At 62.3% G+C, this 17968-nt stretch overlaps 1 protein-coding gene and 1 pseudogene across 2 annotated transcripts; both read left to right on the forward strand.

The window, feature by feature from the left end:
• Nucleotides 1–150: 150 nt before the first annotated feature.
• On the forward strand, nt 151–12908 carry LOC309617695 (uncharacterized protein; the record flags this gene model as incomplete). The annotated part of the gene is made up of 6 exons (XM_082370211.1): nt 151–370; nt 1250–1439; nt 3127–3217; nt 3597–3659; nt 4512–4810; nt 10495–12908. 6 exons carry the CDS (start codon nt 151–153, stop codon nt 11141–11143), a joined length of 1512 nt encoding a protein of 503 aa, XP_082226337.1. The 3' UTR covers nt 11144–12908.
• Nucleotides 4999–8426, forward strand: LOC309617077 (thyrotropin-releasing hormone receptor pseudogene; annotated as a pseudogene). The gene has a single exon. The product of its transcript is annotated as a thyrotropin-releasing hormone receptor pseudogene (transcript).
• Nucleotides 12909–17968: the final 5060 nt, after the last annotated feature.

Genomic DNA, 17968 nt, shown 5'->3' on the forward strand with positions numbered 1-17968 from the left:
GCTCACTTTGCCCTCTGCCTTCGCTCAGGGCTCATCCCCTCGACCCCGCCCCAAATGCCTCAACGTATGCGTGTGTGTCTTTATGAGTTTGTCCAGGGGCGAGGGTGAGCCCCGCACAAGGGCTTCTGTCTGAAAGCCACATTTGCGAAAATGAATCTGCTGGACAGATCCACCGGGAGGAGGGAACCAGGAGTTCTCGCCTCTCCAAGCGACCGGATGCCAGCCAGCCTCCGCGCTGCCTCGGACTGTCACCAGAGGGCGCGCCAGTCCGGGCATTTGGGGTCCCATGCTGGGAGGGCCTCAGGCTCCTGGACGTTCAAATGCTGTCCGTCCCCTGCACTAGCTCACGGTCACGTGGTGAGGGGCCCAGGTGGGCGCAGGCTCACGTGCGGGCCCTGACACGCACACACGTGCACACTCCCCCATCTTCATCCAGACCCCACTCACATCGCAGTCCCTATGCAGACGCAGTGAGAGGGCTCCACTCAGGAAAGGATGGGCTCCACCGTCAGGGGTGCTGACCCCCGTGGGGCCCCTGGTCCCTCCAGGCTCCATCCTGGCCTCATGGGGTTCCCGACACTGACCCCACCTGGCCTCCTTCCCTCCCTGGAGACATCCAGGGGCGACCCTGAAACCCAGCCAACAGGTGGCTGCCTGCCCCTGTCTCATGAGGTTCACAGGCCCCGGGGAGGTTGGGGGAAAGGGCTCCTGGGACCTCCTCGCCTGAAGCTGTGTTGTTTATGTGGCCCCAGGGCCCCTCGCACGGCAGGGCCTGGGCAGGCTGGTTCTGGTGAATGAATGATTTTTTTTTTTTGGCCTCGCCGCATGGCTTGTGGGATCTTAGTTCCCCCACCAGGGGTCGAACTGACGCTCTCAGCAGTGAAAGCGCAGCGTCTTAACCGCTGGGCCGCCAAGGAGGTCCTGATGAGCGAATACTGAGCTAAGGGATGAAGGTCAGCTCAGTTCCCACCTCGCGGCCTTTATCGAGGACCCTGGGTTCCCTCTCATGGTGGACAACCCGGGGGCGGCAGTTTCACACCCCAACGCCCTCCTCCACTCTGGCCACCAGCAGAGCCCACGTGAACCCGCAGGCCATGCTGTGGTCCAGCCGGCAGCCTCCTATGCTGAAGACAAGTAGACGGTGGTGGCCGGGCTCCAGGACGGCCCCAAGGGGTCCTGCCTGCCTGCCTGCCTGCGGGGACGGACCTCTCCAGCAGCCGCTCAATCTGGCTGGGCCTTGGCGACGCAGGGGACAGCGTGCTGAGCTGCCGTGTAGGGAGCCCGGTTCTCTGCTGGTCTGGCCGCACGGAGAGGCAGACGCCCCGTCCAGCCGGCCCATCCTCCCTGTGGGCGCCAGCCAGGCAGCGGACACCGTCCCAGCCGTCATCACGAGCAGAGGAGCCGCCGACAGAAAGGCAGGATAACGAGGAGGCTGCAGTGTCAGTCCTGCCCTGGGGGTGGCCAGTCACCCGGCACCAGAGGACCAAGGCGGCAGGGGCACTGCCATGGCGGGGACCAGGCGCCCCACCCACAGGTGCCCCGCCCCTGTGTGAGCTCACTGCCTGAGCGTGACTTCTCCCCTTTCAAGCACCAGCCTGCCGAGTCTCTTTACGCCTACAATCTTCTGTCTCTGCCTCCGTCTTCCTTTACACAGACATCACCTCACTCTCCAGGAGCACCTCCCACCCCACCCCTTCCTCACCTGGCCTGGCCTCATCACTCCTCTCTGCCCAGATTCCAGCAGAACCCATGGCCAAATACCCAGGCGTGCTGCTCAGATATTCATTCATAACCAGACAGTGTGGCCATCAACCAGCCAGAAGGGCCTCCGACATAGGACCAGACATTTACGCTTTGGATCCTGGGCTGTGGAGACGTCTAGGGAGTGTCAGGGAGTGTCAGGGCGGCAGGGTGGAGGGCCTTGGGACCAAATACAGGAAGGATCCCATGAGACAGGCAGCCTTTCAGTGGGGTATTTCATCTCCTTTTCTTTCTTTCTTTCTTTTTACAATATATTTTAAAAATATTTATTTATTTATTTGGTTGCACCTGGTCTTAGTTTCGGCAGACTGGCTCCTTAGTTGCAGCTCACTGGCTCCTTAGTTGTGGCATGTGAACTCTTAGTTGCGGCATGCATGTGGGATCTAGTTCCCTGACCAGGGATCGAACCAGGCCCCCCTGCATTGGTAGCTCGGAGTCTTATCCACTGCGCCACCAGGGAAGTCCCTCATCTCTTTTCCTAACTACAGAATCAACCCACATTTATCGATGCAGACAGAGAAACAAGGTGATCCAGGCGCTGGGTGTCCCTTTTCTCCAGACATTTCTGGAGCCTATGGCCGAGGACACCAACTTTGTAGAAGGAGAGATTTGGGTTCAGATACCAGCTTTACCATTGACCAGCTCTGTGGCTTTGAGCTAACCAACTTGCGTCTGTGAGGCTCTGCTTTCTCTTCTGAAAAACGGCGACAATAACAGTTGCCACCATGAGGGGGTAGTTGTGATGGCCACACAAGATGCCCAGGGCCGGGCCCCATGCCTGGCACACGCCAAGCTCCTGGCGGATGGCTGCTATTAGACACGAATACATTTTGCAAACAGGTGAGAGCGCTCACCTACTGTTTGCAGCCCGCCCTTTAACTCAGTGGATTGCATGCCAATCAGTTTTTCTCAACCACATCTGTTTTAACTGCCAGACATCCAGCTGTGGGGACATAGCATCAAGTCCTTACCTCTCTGAGCGGACATCTAAGTTGTCAGCGAGTTGTCTTACTGCGAACAAGAGCTCCGTAACTGCCTCATACCTGGGAGAAGCCACCGAGGGTTCCTGTGCTGCTTGGGCGGGGTGTTGCTGGCTGCAGGACTCCACGGGCACCCGGAGGGTGGAGACGCGGGAAAGTCTGCGGGCTGTGGTCTGTCCACAGGTGAGCTAGTGGGTGAGAACTCAGGGCGGGTGAGGCATTCTGTACATAGGTGCTGGGCGGCGACGCCCCTGCCCCTCTGGCACCTTTTTCCTGTCCGAGAGAGAGAAGGAGGAGCCCCGCGCCCAGGAGCAAGGCGAGGGGTGTAGAGCGAGGGCCTAGCGTGAGGCTGAAGACAGATCCTAGTCCAGCGTGGTGATTTCAGCACCAGCCAGGAGGACAGCAGTCGAGAGCAGTCCTGGGAGCGGAATTCCCAGGGGAGGGCCATCCTGGAGGAGAGGGGGGAGGTGCAGGAGGTGGGTGAGGGGTGGCAGGGAGAGCCAGGGAGATCCCCTGCCCCCCGGGTACTGCGGAGCCCTCCGTGTGGCCCTCCCAGGGTTCCAGGCAGCCCCAGTGGGGGGCTGGGTTGCCATGTTTGGGGCAGTGGGACCACAACCTGTCAGGCATGCTGTCTCTTCTGCCGCCCTTTCTCCTCCCCAGCAGCCCTCCCCCCCCGTCCACTCATCTCTGTGTCCAGCCAGGTCCTGGGAATCACATCTTAGGGACCAAGCAGATGAAAATGCACTCAGCCAGGATTCACGTACAGGAGTGTTCACAACAGTGGCGCCTGATTCCCCCAAACTGGAAACAACCCAGAAGTCCACTGAGAGTCCATCACGCTTGGGCATATTGCAGTCCAGCCCTACGGCGGAGAATCACACAGCAGGGGAAACGGACGAGCTGGTTACACACAGCCAGGTGAGTCCCCACCCGCCGGTGTCACTGGAAAAAGCAGGACACAGCTGCAGTGGCTCTGGTTATAGAAAGCTCCGAGGCGGGCAGAACAGAAGACAGTGATGGGGCGCCCCCAGGGTGGGGGCGGGCGATGGCACCCATGTGCTCGCTTTATTCATTCAACCGTTGTTTCATGTTCAGTGCACCTTTCTCTGAGTATATTATGTTCCAAGATCAAAACATAAAGAAACAAGAGAAGATGCTAGGTGTTGTTGGTCTTTCTGGAAGACATGTATTCAAGGGCACTTCGCCTGGATGCTCGATTTGGTGGCCAGGGATCTGCACGCTACCCAGGTCCCTCCAGCCTGAGGCCTCCGGGCCTGGGACTGGAATCTGTACTTTAAATGCCTTGGAAGAGCCAGGCCTCTGGCCACTTGGGGGTGACAGCTGGGATTCCTGCTTTCTGAGCCAGCTGAGGGGCCCCTTCGGGCTCTGTTCCCAAAGGCTAGCCGAGAGAAGGTGTGCCAGCTGTGGGGTGCACAGCGGCAGTCCCAGCCCAGCAGGAAGGGTGGGGCACCCCTGCTCCCTGGAGCCCCCAGGCCAGGGCCCCAGTCCCGCTCCTCCACCTGGACCACTCACACCCCTGCCCGGGCCTCAGTCTCCCAGCCAGCACGGGCTCAGCTCAGGGTCCCCTCCTCTCCAGATCACAGTGAAAGGCCCTCGGGGGGCGGTCCCCGCACCAGACTCACCTTCAGATTCCAGACATCTGAGCCCCCCGCCCCCCGCCCCAGTAATCCCAGCCTCATGGGTAAGGGGACCAGTCCATGCCCTCCCCACCTCCTCCCTGGGTCTCCGCCTCTTCCTGTCGGGCTCTAGGGGCTCAGCGGGCTAGCGGGGTCCTTTCCAGCCTGGCGAACCCGCGGCCTGGGGAAGGCAGGGGGCTTGGGCTTTCTTCTCACCGGTGTCCCTGCGGGGGAAGCTGCATCGGCTGCCTTCAGCCCCACAAGGGTGGCCGGTGGGGGGCGGGGAGAAGGTGGCGGGGCGCGTGCGTGTGAGCACCCAGCACGTCTGTGGGCGGCACTGCAGCCTGCAGGACCAGAAGCCTTGCTGTGGGATCGGCTCTCCTCTCCCCCGTCCCCCTCTGGGAGGAGGAAGGTGCCAAGGCTCTTCGCTGGGTAAGTTCTCAGCTGGGAGACGGTGGTCCCGGCTGCCCGCCTGGCGGAAGGCTTTGTTCAGACAGGCTCGCGTGCAGGCAGGAGGGGGAGATGGCGGTGAGGAGGAGGGGGGCCCCCGAGACACCGAGGCGGCAGGGGCCTCCGGGTGAGCGCCGGGCCGCAGGGGGCCTTGCACACAGGGGTGGGGGGCTGCTGGGAGACCTCTGGGTCTGTCCTGACCCCGGGCCGCCGGCTGGAGGGAAGTGGAGCCTTTGGGGTCGCGGCGGCTGCTGTGACCCTGGGGCCATCGTCTCCTCCAGCTAAACGGGAGAGAGGCTCTTTTCCAGGAGAGCGAGGGGCCTCAGGCCGTGTGCATCCATGTGTGGGAGTGTCTGAAGACGCCTGTGGGCACAGGTGTGTGGCGTGTTCTGCGTGCTTGTGCACCTGGGTGTGTGAGCGTGGACGGTGTGTGTCTTTAGCTACAGCACAGATGCCTGGGTTGTGATGTGCATTTGTGTACTTGTGTGTGCTTTTGGGTCCCTGTGTTGTGGGTACAGGTGTGCGCGGGGTGAGTTAAGTGTATGCATGCAGAGGTGGGTGCATGTGTGTGTGTGTGTCGTTGTGTGTGGCGGGTATGCTGTGCAGGGGGGGTTTGGTTCATGTGTGTGTCTGTGTGCTTGTGTGTCCGCATTTCTGCGTGTTGCTGTGCACAGGGGGAGTTGGGCTGTGTGTGTGGGCAGCATGTGTATGCACGTGTGTGAACACCATGTGACTCTGTGTTGCATGCGTGTGCGGTGCAGGTGTGCTGTGGGTATGTTGTGTGTTGTGTGTGTGCTGCGTGTGTGCGCAGGCGTGTGGTCGGCGTCCTGGGGCCACCAGCTCTCTCGCAGCCCTGCCCTAACTCTGCACCCTGGTCCCTGCCCCGTGGGCCACAGCGGGGACCGCCCTGTGAAGCTCTGGTGGCGTCAGCCTTGGCTCCCGCCGCTCAGCAGAGCTCCGGCTCCGCTCTGGTCCTGGGGCGCCTGTCCAATGGGGAGGCGGGGCTGCCAGGGGCGAGGCTGGGCTCTGCGGGAGCAGGCAGGCGGCACTGCTGGCCGGTGACACCTACGGGGTTAAAGGGTGGAGGTGGGTGGCGCATGGTGTGCGTGTGTAGGTGTGCTGTGTATCGCGTGGCATCAGTGTTGTGTGTGCTCTGGGCCTTCACCCGTTTGCCCGAGTCCCAGCTGTGACTTCACTCCTCGATCAGCTCACGATACAAACCCTTTTGCCATCACTCCAGGAGCTGAGAAGGGAGAGAGGGGCGCCTATGAACCTCGATGGGTGGACGGGGGCTGGCTGACCCTGGCGTTTCCAGAGCAAGAGGGAGCAGAGCCCGCAGAGCCACGGCTGGGGCCCTGCGGACGCCCTGGGCGCTCCCGTCTCATCCACTGCGCACAGCCCACCCGGGGTTGAGCTAGGATCCCCTGAAGGATGGGGAGACTGAGGCCCAGGGTGATTAAAGCCTCAATTTTAACATTAGTAACGGACACACGACAGGTGCCAGGCTCCAGGCCCTGTGCCTCGCAGTTTTGTGGGACTCTCACCGTGTCCCTGAGAAGCAGGTGTCTTGATTCCCGAGCTGGCTGGGGCTTGGACACGCTGTGTGGCTTCCTAGTGACGGGGCAGCTGGCCGCTGAGCGCTCAGGAGGTGCTGGGCTGGGGCTTGACGTGCATCCTCCCAGGTTTAACCTCCGCTCGGCCTCACGTCTTCGGGATGACGGCCGTCTGCATTTGCGTACCGGGGCACTGAGGCTGGCAGAGCAAGTGGCTTGCTGACTGTATTCACGGCAGAGACCAGAAGGAGCATCCCTGTTCTGTCCCTCGCCTGGCCAAGCAGTCACGTCCCGAGCGCCGGGTCCCTGCGTGTCCCTGGGGCCGGGCTCTCGGAGAGGCAGGTGTTCATCCAGCGGCGTGAGGCCCGGCCGCTGGTGTGGACGCCTCCCAGAGCGCCCTCCCCCGCCAGCGCCTGTGCCGCCACCATGGAGAGCGGGAGCGGGCCGGGCAGCCCCAGCACCGTGTCCCTGGTTCCCGGTGATGCCGTCCCCAGCCCTGAGGACAAGATGGCCTCGGTTCTCCTGGTGCTCCTCGTGTGCGTGGTGGGCGTCGTGGGCAACGCCACGGTGGTCCTGGTGGTGCTGAACACACAGGACATGCACACGCCCACCAACCGCTACCTGGTCAGCCTGGCCCTGGCGGACCTCGCTGTGCTGGTGGCGGCCGGGCTGCCCAACGTCTCCAAAAGCTCGGCTGGGCAGTGGGTCTGTGGCCACGCCGGCTGCCTGGGCATCACCTACTTGCAGTAGCTGGGCATCTGTGCCTCCTCTTGCTCCATCCTGGCGTTCACTGTGGAGAGGGAGGTACACCCCGACCCCTGCTGCAGGCCAGGACTTCCTGGCCACGATCCTCGGTAAACTGAGTCTGCTCCCCATTTATGGAGGGGGCGCTGTGTGGGACCCTGGAGGAACCCGGCAAGGGCGGGGGCAGGCGCCGGGAAGCGGGCTTCTCATCTCACCTCTGCTACTGACTTGCTGCGGAATGCCAAGGCAACCCTGCACTTCTCTGGGCTTGGTGTCCCCACCGGGAACGTGGGCACTGGGGCCGGACAGTCTCTTGAGCCTCTTCCAGCTATGAAATTAATGCCTGAGAGGCCATCTAGCCTCTAAGCATGTGGACGCTGAAACCCACTGACCGGGTTCAAGCCCAGCTCTGCCTCTTCCCAGCTGCGCGGCCTTCAGCACATTGGTCCAGAGGATCAGGATGTCTCGTCCAGGGCTACACAGAACGGGGACATAACCGAGGCCTTCTGACATCCATACACTGGCCCGGTCCTGGCTCTCCCCTGCTGTGCCCATCTAGGGTCGCAATGTCCTTGACCCCTCAGCCTGTGACCTTTGGCGGTGGACGGTAGAAAACCCACCCTGGGACTTGCACAAAGGTCAAGGTCTTCGCAAGGGCACTCTGAACCTTGTGGGCCTGGCCGGACCTTGAGGGGCTGCACCTTCCGACTCGGCCCTGCCCTCCCCTCAAGACTGGCACCTTTGCTCTGCCAGCCCCCGAGGCTGCCTCAACATGGCCTCCCAGGTCCCCTATGAAAGGGCCATTTCCACCATTGCGCCCACATTCGGTTCCCCATCCGGGAATCTGATTAGCTGAGTGGACCACCCTCCATGGCCCAATCCCACGGAGCAGCAGGTGGGTCACGTGACTGCCCCGTGGCTTGCAGGTACTTCGCCATCTGCCACGCGATGCGGGCACAGGCCGTGTGCATCGTGGCCGGCGTCTGGGGGACCACGTCCGTCTACTGCCTGCCCTGGTTCTTCCTGGTGGACTTGGACGCTGGCGGGCACCGGGGGCCGCAGCCTGTACCTGCCCATCTGCCTGCTGGACTTCACCGTCTTCTTTGTTACGCCCTGCTGGAGGCCACTGTCCTCTACAGTCTCATAGGGAGGGTCTTGATCCAGAGCTCCCCGGCCCACCTGCCACAGCTCGGGGACCAGCTTGGGGGCCAGCATGGGGGTGGTGAGGACCGGCCAGAGCCCGGAAGCCAGGGGAGGCAGCCCCGTGGGCCAGGTGGGGTGCAGCGGCTTCCCTTCTTCCAGGAAGCAGGTGGGCGGGGGTGGCCGGTGGGGAGCAGGGGTGGGCGGGGTCGGTTTGCAGAGAGGCAGGGAGATGCGGCAGAGGCGTGAATGGACAGAGAGGGGGTGCCGGCTCCACGTTCGTCCACCCACTCACTCAGCAGGTGTCCCCTGGGCACCGACTGTGTGCCAGGCGAGTTTCTAGGTGCGGGGACACGGGGGAGAACAGAACAAGATAAACATCCTGCCCCCGGGGCTCATGGCAGGACAAGTAAACATGGACCCTGTCAGAGGAAGAAATGGAGCCCGGAGGAGTGGGAGTTTAGGCGAAAGTTTGGAAGACTTTGCTGAGGTGATGACTGAATAAAGATCTGAGGTGACCAAGCAGACACCCAGGAAGTGGTCCAGGCGGCGGGGGAGGGGGGCAGGGGGAGGGCCTGGTGCACCGAGGGTCAGCAAGGATGGGGGAGCGGGGTGGGCGCCCCGGGGGCCCGGGAAGCAGTTGGCTCTGACTGGAGGTAGAAGGGGTTCTGAGCAGAGGGGCCGCACCCCCCTCCAGTTTCAGGGGGATCCCCATACGTTTGGAGCCCCAGACAGGTGTGCACAGGTCCCACATGTAACCACGACGGGCACTTGGAGAGGCTGAGGCAGGGGGAAGGCTGAGCAGAGAGGGCCCCTGTGGGTGAGCAGCAGAGATGTGAGTGGAGGGGGAGAGACAGAGAGGGAGACACAGAGACAGAGACAGAAACAGAGACAGAGAGACAGTGAGAGGGAGAGATGGAGAGACAGAGGGAGAGGCAGAAGCACAGAGCGGCCAAGGCCTGCTGGCACTCAGGGCGTAGCATGGCCCCAGCACAAAGCTATGGACACAGAGATGTCAAACTTCCTGGGGCAAAAGAGTGATGACTTCATGGGGACTCCTCACCCCACTACCCCTCCACAGACCAATTCATGAAGGACACTGCTATTCTCCTGATGCCACAAGTGGGAGAGGGAGGCTCAGAGAGGTTAAGTGGGCTGCCCAAGGTCACAGAGCTGGGAAGTGGTCACGTAGCTTAGGCCTGCCAGCTGCAGCACCCATGCTCCCACCCACTGCCCCTGCATCCTGAAGGCGGCAGCAGGGAGGGCCCAAGACTAGAGCAGATGACAGGCCCCCCTGAGACCTCCCCTCAGTTCTGGGGCCCACAGGAAGCTCCTTGCATGGGTCAGTGGAGGCTGCCCTCGGAGGTGGCCAGGACACGTGCCCCTTCCCCTCCCATTGACCCTCCTCTCTCACAGAGAAGCCGGGACCCTGGGTTGGCAGCTGGAAGTTAGGTGGAAGAGCCCAGAGTATCCCTGTCCTCGGCCCCCCTCCTGACAGGACTGTCTCCTGGGCCTGGCGACTCACTCCTGGGCTGAAAGAACAGATTGGGGCGTAGAATGGGGATATGACCGTGGCTGGCTGGGCCACTCAGGACAGTGGCAAGCACAGGCGGGCTGCAGGAGAAGCCGGTTCGTGGTGCGTGTGCTGTGTCATCCTTCACTCTGAGCCCCTGCTTCCTCCTCCTTTTTTTTTTTTTTTGTCTGCGTGGCTTGTGGGATCTCAGTTCCCAGACCAGGGATTGAACCTGGGTCCTGGCAGTGAAAGTGCCGAGTCCTAACCACTGGACCACCAGGGAATTCCCTGCTTCCTCGTCCTTCGTGTGGAGATGATAACAGAACCACTGGGAGGGCCCGATGCAGGGGACGTAACCTAAGCGCCAGCAGCCACAGCGTCCACCTGGGGCCTTCCTATGTCATCCCGGGCCCGAGGCCCCGCTCCAGGCATCCGGTCTTTACTTGCTGGGCGTCTGAGAGGTCTGGGGGATAGGGTGCGCCAGGGGGCTCAGGGCAGTGAGTATTTACCACCTGAAGTGGGGCTATTTCATGAGCGCATCGACCAGCACAGCTCTGAATGCCGGCCGTGGGCTCCTGCACAGGAAACGTTTAGCGCAGAGCCATACGCAGTGCTAGTTTAAGTGATTATTGCAGTCACGTCCTCATCACTTACTCAGCAAACATGCCCTGAGGCAGGAGCCGTGTCACTCGGTCACTCGGTGTGCCGGGTGCCAGGGGCTTCCCACCCCTGCCCTCCCGCCCTGCAGGTCACCATGATGCTGGTGGTAGTCGTGCTACTCTCTGCCGTCCTGCGGATGCCCTACCGCACACCGGTGCTGCTCAACTCCTCTGTGGCCCAGCCTTTCCTGGACCCCTGGGGGCTTCTCCTCTGTCGCACCTATGTCTACACCAACAGCGCCATCAACCCCATCATCTACAGCCTCGTGTCCCCGAAGTTCCGGCTGCCTTCCAGCGGCTGTGCGGGGGTGGGGTGGAGGAGCCACAGACGTGCACAGCTGGCCTCAGCTCCACCAGCTACAGCGTGGACCCCAGAAGACGCGGACCGGCGGGAGTGAGGTCACGGGCCCTCAGGCAGCTGGGCCCCCACTCCAGCAGCAGGGGCCTGGTTTCAGCACCATCTGAGGGCTGCCGTCCCCCTGCCCAGCCCCTCTCGCTTCCCTCGGTTTGCTCCTGTGCTGGGTCCTGTCCGCTGGTGGCTGGCAGGGCCAGGAGAGGGGAGACGCCCCTTTGCCAACGGCTCTTCTGGGTCCCTGGTGCCTTCCCTCCCCATGAACGAGGACTGGCCACGTGTCCTAGTTCTGGCCCAGTGGTTGGACTCCATTTGGGTAGCGCTCTCCCCTCCTCTGGAAGGGGGGGAGGTTAGGAGCAGGAGGAAGCTGGGAGGGTCCCAGCCTTCACTGGTGTAAAATTAGGACCCTCCATCTGTTATTATTCGTTCGTTTAAGCACTCTGTTTTCCAGGGGAAAAGTCCTGATGGGTATTACAGGAATGCATTTCCAGTCTCTGGTGATAGCATGTGTCAGTCTGGCTGTGGGCAGAGCCCGTGTGCGATGTTTTCCAAGTGGGACGGTGCCACCTGGTGCCACATAGAAAGGGTACCCAGCTCTACCGCTGACACCCAGAGACACCACTGGCAGACTCACCACTCACGTGTGCTGAGGCTGGCCGGTACCCCGGCCTCCGACCTCCTCCCCTTTGAGCTCTGTCCCTGGACCACAAGCCCTGAGTGGTGCTGCCTCGGGTCATAAACAGAGCAGAGCGCTGTGTCTCTTCGGGCCCCTCTGCCAGAAACAGGAAGCCTTCCTGAACCCCTCGCCCGAAGCGTCCAAGCTCTGCTCTCGTGGGGCCCGCTTTGCTGACCACTGCCCTCTACACCCAGCACTGGAGGGGGAGGTCAGGGCATGGGACGGCCAGGCCCCAGGCTTCTTGCTCTCGGGCTCCATCTCTTTTCTGGGTGGAACACTGCAGCCAAAGGCATTGACAATTCAGGCGTCAGGTGGCAGAAGAAGCCCTCCGTGGGGGAGCCAGATGTGTTTCTGGGCCAGCTGGTGCGTGGCACCATTGCCTGGCCCGGCTCTCAGAACCGCGGGCCTCAGTTTCCTCTCGCCACTTCCCAGGCGAGACTCCGTATGGAAAGTGCTTTCAAAATCACGGGTGGGGGGGGCTTCCCTGGTGGCGCAGTGCTTGAGAATCTGCCTGCCGATGCAGGGGACACGGGTTCGAACCCTGGTCTGGGAGGATCCCACATGCTGCGGAGCAGCTGGGCCCGTGAGCCACAGTTACTGAGCCTGCGCGTCTGGACCCTGTGCTCCGCAACGAGAGGCCGCGATAGTGAGAGGCCCGTGCACCGCGATGAAGAGTGGTCCCCGCTCGCCGCAACTAGAGAAAGCCCTCGCACAGAAACTAAGACCCAACACAGCTATAAATAAATAAATAAAAATTAAAAAAAAAATCGCGGGCGGGGACACAGATCAGCCGTTGTCACCTCTGCTGTGACTCCAAGCGCCAGTGGAGGCTGGGCCGAGGGCCACATGCGGGCGGCCAGGACCTGGGACCCCAGAGCTAGGTCAAGGGCCCGGCAGGCGGCCTGCTATGTGTTGAGCGGTCCGGGCCCCAGGGCAGGACGCGGCCTGTTTACAGGTGCCGTATGGTGTCGGCCAAGCGGGAGGACTGATGCCCGGCCTTACATTGGTGCTCGCGGCTGTCCATCCTGCTGATCCACCAATGAGGGGAGAGCGTGGGTGTGAGTGGGTGTGGCCGTGGTCACGTGACAGCCGCAGACAGCGGGCCCCGCTGGCCCTTTGCCCGCCGCCTGTCCACGCCAGACCGTCCTCCTGGTGGTCCTTACTGATGGTCAGGGGCTCCGGGCCAGCCCGCTACAAGCAGCCCTTCTAACCCAGCAACGACCCTGTCAAGGGAGACCTCCAGTTCTCCCGGTTTTACTGATGAGGAAGCTGAGGCCGGGAGACCTTCAGGCCGTCACCTGTCCCCTGTGGGTGAGCCGCTGAACTCCTGACCGCAAAGCTCGTTAGGCCAAAGGCACGGGACCCTGACCCCATCCCCATTCTCTCCGAAATTATTTTCCTCTTGGGTCCCTGTGATGCTCATTAAAGCAGATTTTCCGGGGACACTTGTTTGGAAGGAGGTCTGTGTGTCCAGAGGTCGCCCAAATGTGACTTCCAGGATGGAAGGAGGTGGGAATGAGGAAGTACTTCGGTCAGGGAGGAAGGGCGTCCTGAAAGCTGGGGCCGTGGTGGGGCTCTGTCCCCAGAGAGAGCCGAGGGACAGATGGGGGACGATGAGAAGACAGGGCCTCGCTGGAGGGAGGGCGCCCTCACCTTGACCTTGTGGCTGAGCCCAGGGGATGGAGGCTGCCCGGGCGTGAGCATCTCCTGTGGCCGCTGAGGGTGTGCGGGGCCCAGGTCTGGGCACTGGCGTTAAGAGGCCAGCCCTGGCCACGTCACTTGATGTCCTGAGCCCTGAGCTGTGGCCCCTTCTTCCTTCATCTGTGAAATGGAGGCGAGCTCTGCAGGCCTTCCTGCGTGGGCGCCGATGGACGCAGCACAGCTGGGACAGCTTTTCCTGCTTACTCTGTTCCTGGCTTCAAGCTTTGTGTCTGGTACCTTCTGGACGGTCTCCTGACGCTGAAGTTATCTCTCCAACCAAACCGAGACCCTGCTGTGAGGCTTCGGGTCTCCTCCTGGCCTTTCTTGATACCCTTCCCGTCACCCCGTCACACACCTGGGCTCGGGTGCCCCTGCCCACAGTTAAGACCAGGCCGAGGGAGGGTACTTGTCACGGGAGTTCTGGCCTCACCTCTGTGCCGGTCCTGCTGTCTGAACTGCTCCTCTTTTCGTTTGGCACAGGGACATGTCATTGACAGGGAGGTTGACTGCTTTATTGTCCCTTACCCAAGACATAGATGCAAATCAGGAAATAAGTTAATTTGGGCACCACCCCCCCGCAAATGAAAAAAGGGAACTTCTGAAAGTCGGGGAGGACCCCAAACTGCTGTCCTGATGCCCAGGAGTGAGCCTGTGCTCCGGCTTCGCTTTACACACAGCTCCCAGGAGCCCTGTTGGGTGGTCCAGGGCTCCCCAGACCTGGTGTGTGTCAGGCCTTCCCCCTGAAGCCCCTCGCTCAGTCGCTCTGATTTCTATTTCCTGGTTCTCACAATAGCCGTTCCCACGTCCCACCCCCTGGGGAGCCTCAAAAATACCAGTGCTGGGCCTGGGCCCAGAGTTCTGGGCGCCTGCAGTAGAGGGGCCAGAGCTACGCGGCGGGAGCACTGCCCTGGGTGGGAAACAAATCCGCGACAACCCGCTCCACGCTAAGGGACGCGCCGGGACAGGCGGACAGCCCCAGCCCCCCACTGGGCGCCCCAGCCCTTAACTGTGACAGCGCCTGTGACAGGCAGCGCCCCCAGTTTAAGGGGACCAAGACCAGCCCCGTGCTCTGGATGGACTTCCCACCCCGAGGGGCTAAAGGCGAGGAAGCTTAGGTGTGTGGAGGGGGACGCCAGTGGTTCACTCCCAGCTGGGCTGGGAGGCCCGTGGGGACGTGTGTGAAGCCTGACTTGCTGCGGCTCAGAACTCAAGCTGCCCGGGACGCCGCAGAGGAGCCGTCGCCACGTGGGAGTAGACGCAGCAGTTAGAGGTTAGAGTGGGCGCTGCCTGGGAACGGGCCCAGAAAACAGTGCTCGGAAAAGGGACGGTGCCAGGGCCCCGGGCGGGGTGTGCCGTGCAAGCGCCCTTGGGCCATCGGGACACCGTGTCCGGTGCTGGCTTAGTCGGTGCCATTCGGAGCTCCCCCGAGGCTCTGCTCTCTGATGAGTGTGTGTGGCCCTCGGGGTGAATGCCAAAGGGCTGCCGAGGGCGTGGGGCCCGGTGCTGGCCCAGCTCGGGCGGAGCCAGCGAATCCTGCTGCCCCCTCTCGGGAGCCTGTGTGGGTCACCCACTTCCCCCACCTCCAGCACGGGCTGCCGTGGGTGCAGGGACATCGCCACACTCCCCAGCTCAGCGCTGGGCCCTGGGGGCAGTGGGCTCCCCTGGGAAATGCTGGAGCAGCCAGGGTGTCTGGGCAGCGTCCCCTCTGAGCCTGTGCTCCCAGAAAAGAGGGGCAAGTAAGAAGCCTCAGAAACCCCTTGTTTTTTGAAGCGCCCTGGGAGACGGCTTACTGCAGAGACTTCCCCGAATGAAGTGGAGTTGATTCACTCTTCCTCAGGGCCCCCTTGAGGACCCCAGATACCCGCTGGGTTACCTGCGACTAGGCCAGACCCTGACCCTCCAGCTCCCCGATCTTCATCTCGTGGTTGATTAGCTGAGATCAGAGCCGCTTGTTCCCCTGAAACTAGCTACAGAGAAAACCATTTCCAGTTCAGCTGACCGAGATTCCCCTGATTGCCAAACAAGCCCAGCTGGAGACCACCGCCCTGTCACCCGCAGGCCACCCCTGTCACACCTCTCCTCCCCCCCACAGGAGCCCAGGGCAGGGCCGCCTGCCGGGACATCTGGTCTTCGGCCCCGGGGAGCCCTCCGCCTTGCTCTGGGTCTGCGGTTTGGCTGTCACTGCGGGCTGAGCGGCCCCACGGCGGCCCACGTGTTTCTTGTGAAGGCCGCAGGCCGCAGGGGCGCAGGTGGGCTGAGTTAGTATCCACTCAATTGCTCACGTGTTCGCTGCCTCATCCCGATATCCCAGCAGGCACCGGGCCCAGAGCTTGTTTTCCCTCGATTTGCCCGGTGCTGGTCTCCTCCGGCGCTGGTCTCACCCACCTCATCGGCCTGCATGGCGGTTTTTTGGTTGTCACAGGGCTGGATGGACCCAGCGGCACTTAGTGGACAGTCCAGGGGGTGCCTGAAGTCACCATCGTGGAGGTAAGATGCTTGTTTGCAGTTCTTTGAGCTTTGTGCGTGGACACGAAGGGCTCTTTGCACTTTTCGAAGCCGCACTGGCCGTTCCAGGAGAGTGACCACCGTGTAGCCGAGGAGACGCTGTGCTCGGCTTCAGGTGGAGCCCGAACGGGCGGTTCACTGTTTGGGGGCATCGTGTCATTACAGCCAGTCAGTCGGGGTTTGTGCCTGGGGCAGTGTCTCTTTAGCCGCTACCTTCACCAGGACCCTCCCCCTCCAGGAAGCCCTGGGGCAGCCCCCAGCTGGTGGCACCCCCAGCCCTCCCACATCCCACGCCTCCCTCCCCCTCCCTCCCTTCCTCCCCACCACTCCTTCCTCTCCTTAAAACTCCCGAGACCCTAACACTTTTCCCTGGGTGCTCAGCGTTGATTTATGGGCCCCGAGGGTAGTGAGCGCATTGCACGCGGTTTTGAATTCTAGTCTCCAGAGCTCCTGGGCTAGTGGCATGAGTCCAGTGGCTGGCTGGTCAGGCCATCCAGGTGCGACAGGCCTCGCCTAGCGCGGTGCGCACGGCTGGGTGACCCCGGAGAGCCCCTCCCTCAGGGCTCTGGTGTCTCAGGCTGAGCTCATGGTCTGAGCTGGTTCTGGAGGATCAAGAGGGGACTGAGAATCATGCATTAAAGAAATTGCAGAGAAAAACACCAGGGAAGAAGGTTCACCAGAGAGACTGAGTAACGACGTGCAGATGTGTGTGGACGCAGGTGCCTTTCCGCTCCTTTACCTGCAGGCGGGGCGGGGCTGGCCTGGGGCGATGGGACGCCCACTCCCCTGCTGGGTTCTGGCATGTTCTCAGGCAGTAGGTGCCTGGTGTCAGCGCCACACAGATGCACAGCATTTTGTCTTCCTCCGACCCCAGGAAGCTTCAGGCCCGCCGCCCAGGGCGCTTGACGCTGCCTCTGGTCCTTCAGGGTCGTGCATCTTTGGGAGGCTCGGGTCCCCCAAGCCCGCCTGTCCCTTGTCCTCCTCCTTGCGAGGCCAGGGGCGCTCTCAGGCTCTCCCACCCCCGCCTGACTGAGGAGCTGGGGACCCCGGCCCAGACCACAGGCGCCTGCTGGCTCGGTGGGTGGGAAGGAGGGTGCCAGGGGGAGTGGTTGGCTCTGGGCAGGGTTGCTCTGCTTGGCCTGGGCCCGGGGTTCCAGGTGCTCAGTCCAGCCAAGTGAGAATGCCCGTGTCAGGACCCTGGCTCAGAAGGGATTTGGTGACTGAGAAGGAATTGTCCGGGAGGCGTGGCACCTGCCACCTGGCGCTGGCAGGGGCGACTGATGCCGCCAGGGTGGTCCTCAGAGGCGGGCCTGGGGCCTTGCCCATCCTCTAACCCGCCCTGCGGTTGAGCGGGGGTGGAGTGTGCCGGTTGGGGACCGCGGAGCCTGGGGTGGAGGGCTGCTCCCAGCAGAGGAGGGCCTGGGGCCAGCAGGCACGGGGAGAGGTGTCCGTGGCCCACGTGAGCCCCCCAGCTCTCTCTTGACTCCCCGAGGTGGCTGCTGACTTTGAGCCTGGGCGGCAGGGCCGGGGACAAGTTGGGGAGGCGGCAGGTGGGCGGGGGGCGTGAGGGTTAGGAGAGCCATGCTCTGGTGGGAACAGCCCCAGAGCCTGGGAGACGAGGCCCCCGCCTCTCACCGGCCATTTGGAACAATCCTCACGCTGGTCCTGAGGGTGAAATAGTGTGAATTGTGTTTTGTCGGTGGTGAAGTGTTCTTGTTGTGGGGGCTCGACGGACACCTGGGTCATCGCTGGGCTGCAGGGGGGGCCGGGGGGAGGGGGTGTTGCCTGGGGGCTTGGCCATCTGAGGGCCCCAGCGGAGGGGAGGGGGCCTTAATAGAGGCTGGGGGGGGGCAGAGAGCTGGGCTGCGTGGGGTGGGAGCAGGGGCCACGCACAGATTCCTGTCCTGCTAGAGACGGAAGTGGCAGGGCTGGAGGGGCCCCGCACTGACATCACCGAGCCTCCAGTTTCTTCTTCAGGAAACAGAGCTGAGCCGGGTGGAGGGGTGGTGAGTGGTTAGTCTCGCAGTTCTCAGAGTGTGGTCCGTGGAACCCTCAAGGTCTGTGACGTCAAAGCTACTCAGACGCCACTTGCCTTTGGCACAAGGTGACCTCTGCTCTGATGGCCTCGGCCCGCGCTGTGCTCCCGTGTGTCCCCACAGCTGACGCTGAGGCTGTCCTTGATGAGGCAGCAACAAGATACTAATCGTACTGAATCTCAGCGCTTGAGTTTTGTCTTCTTAATGGTTCTGGTAATGAAACGGGAGGAGCAGGTGTGGCCGTGAGACGAGGTGCACCAC

Source organism: Balaenoptera borealis (genome assembly GCF_965194805.1).
Source record: "Balaenoptera borealis genome assembly, chromosome: 19".
Lineage (NCBI taxonomy): Eukaryota > Metazoa > Chordata > Mammalia > Artiodactyla > Balaenopteridae > Balaenoptera > Balaenoptera borealis.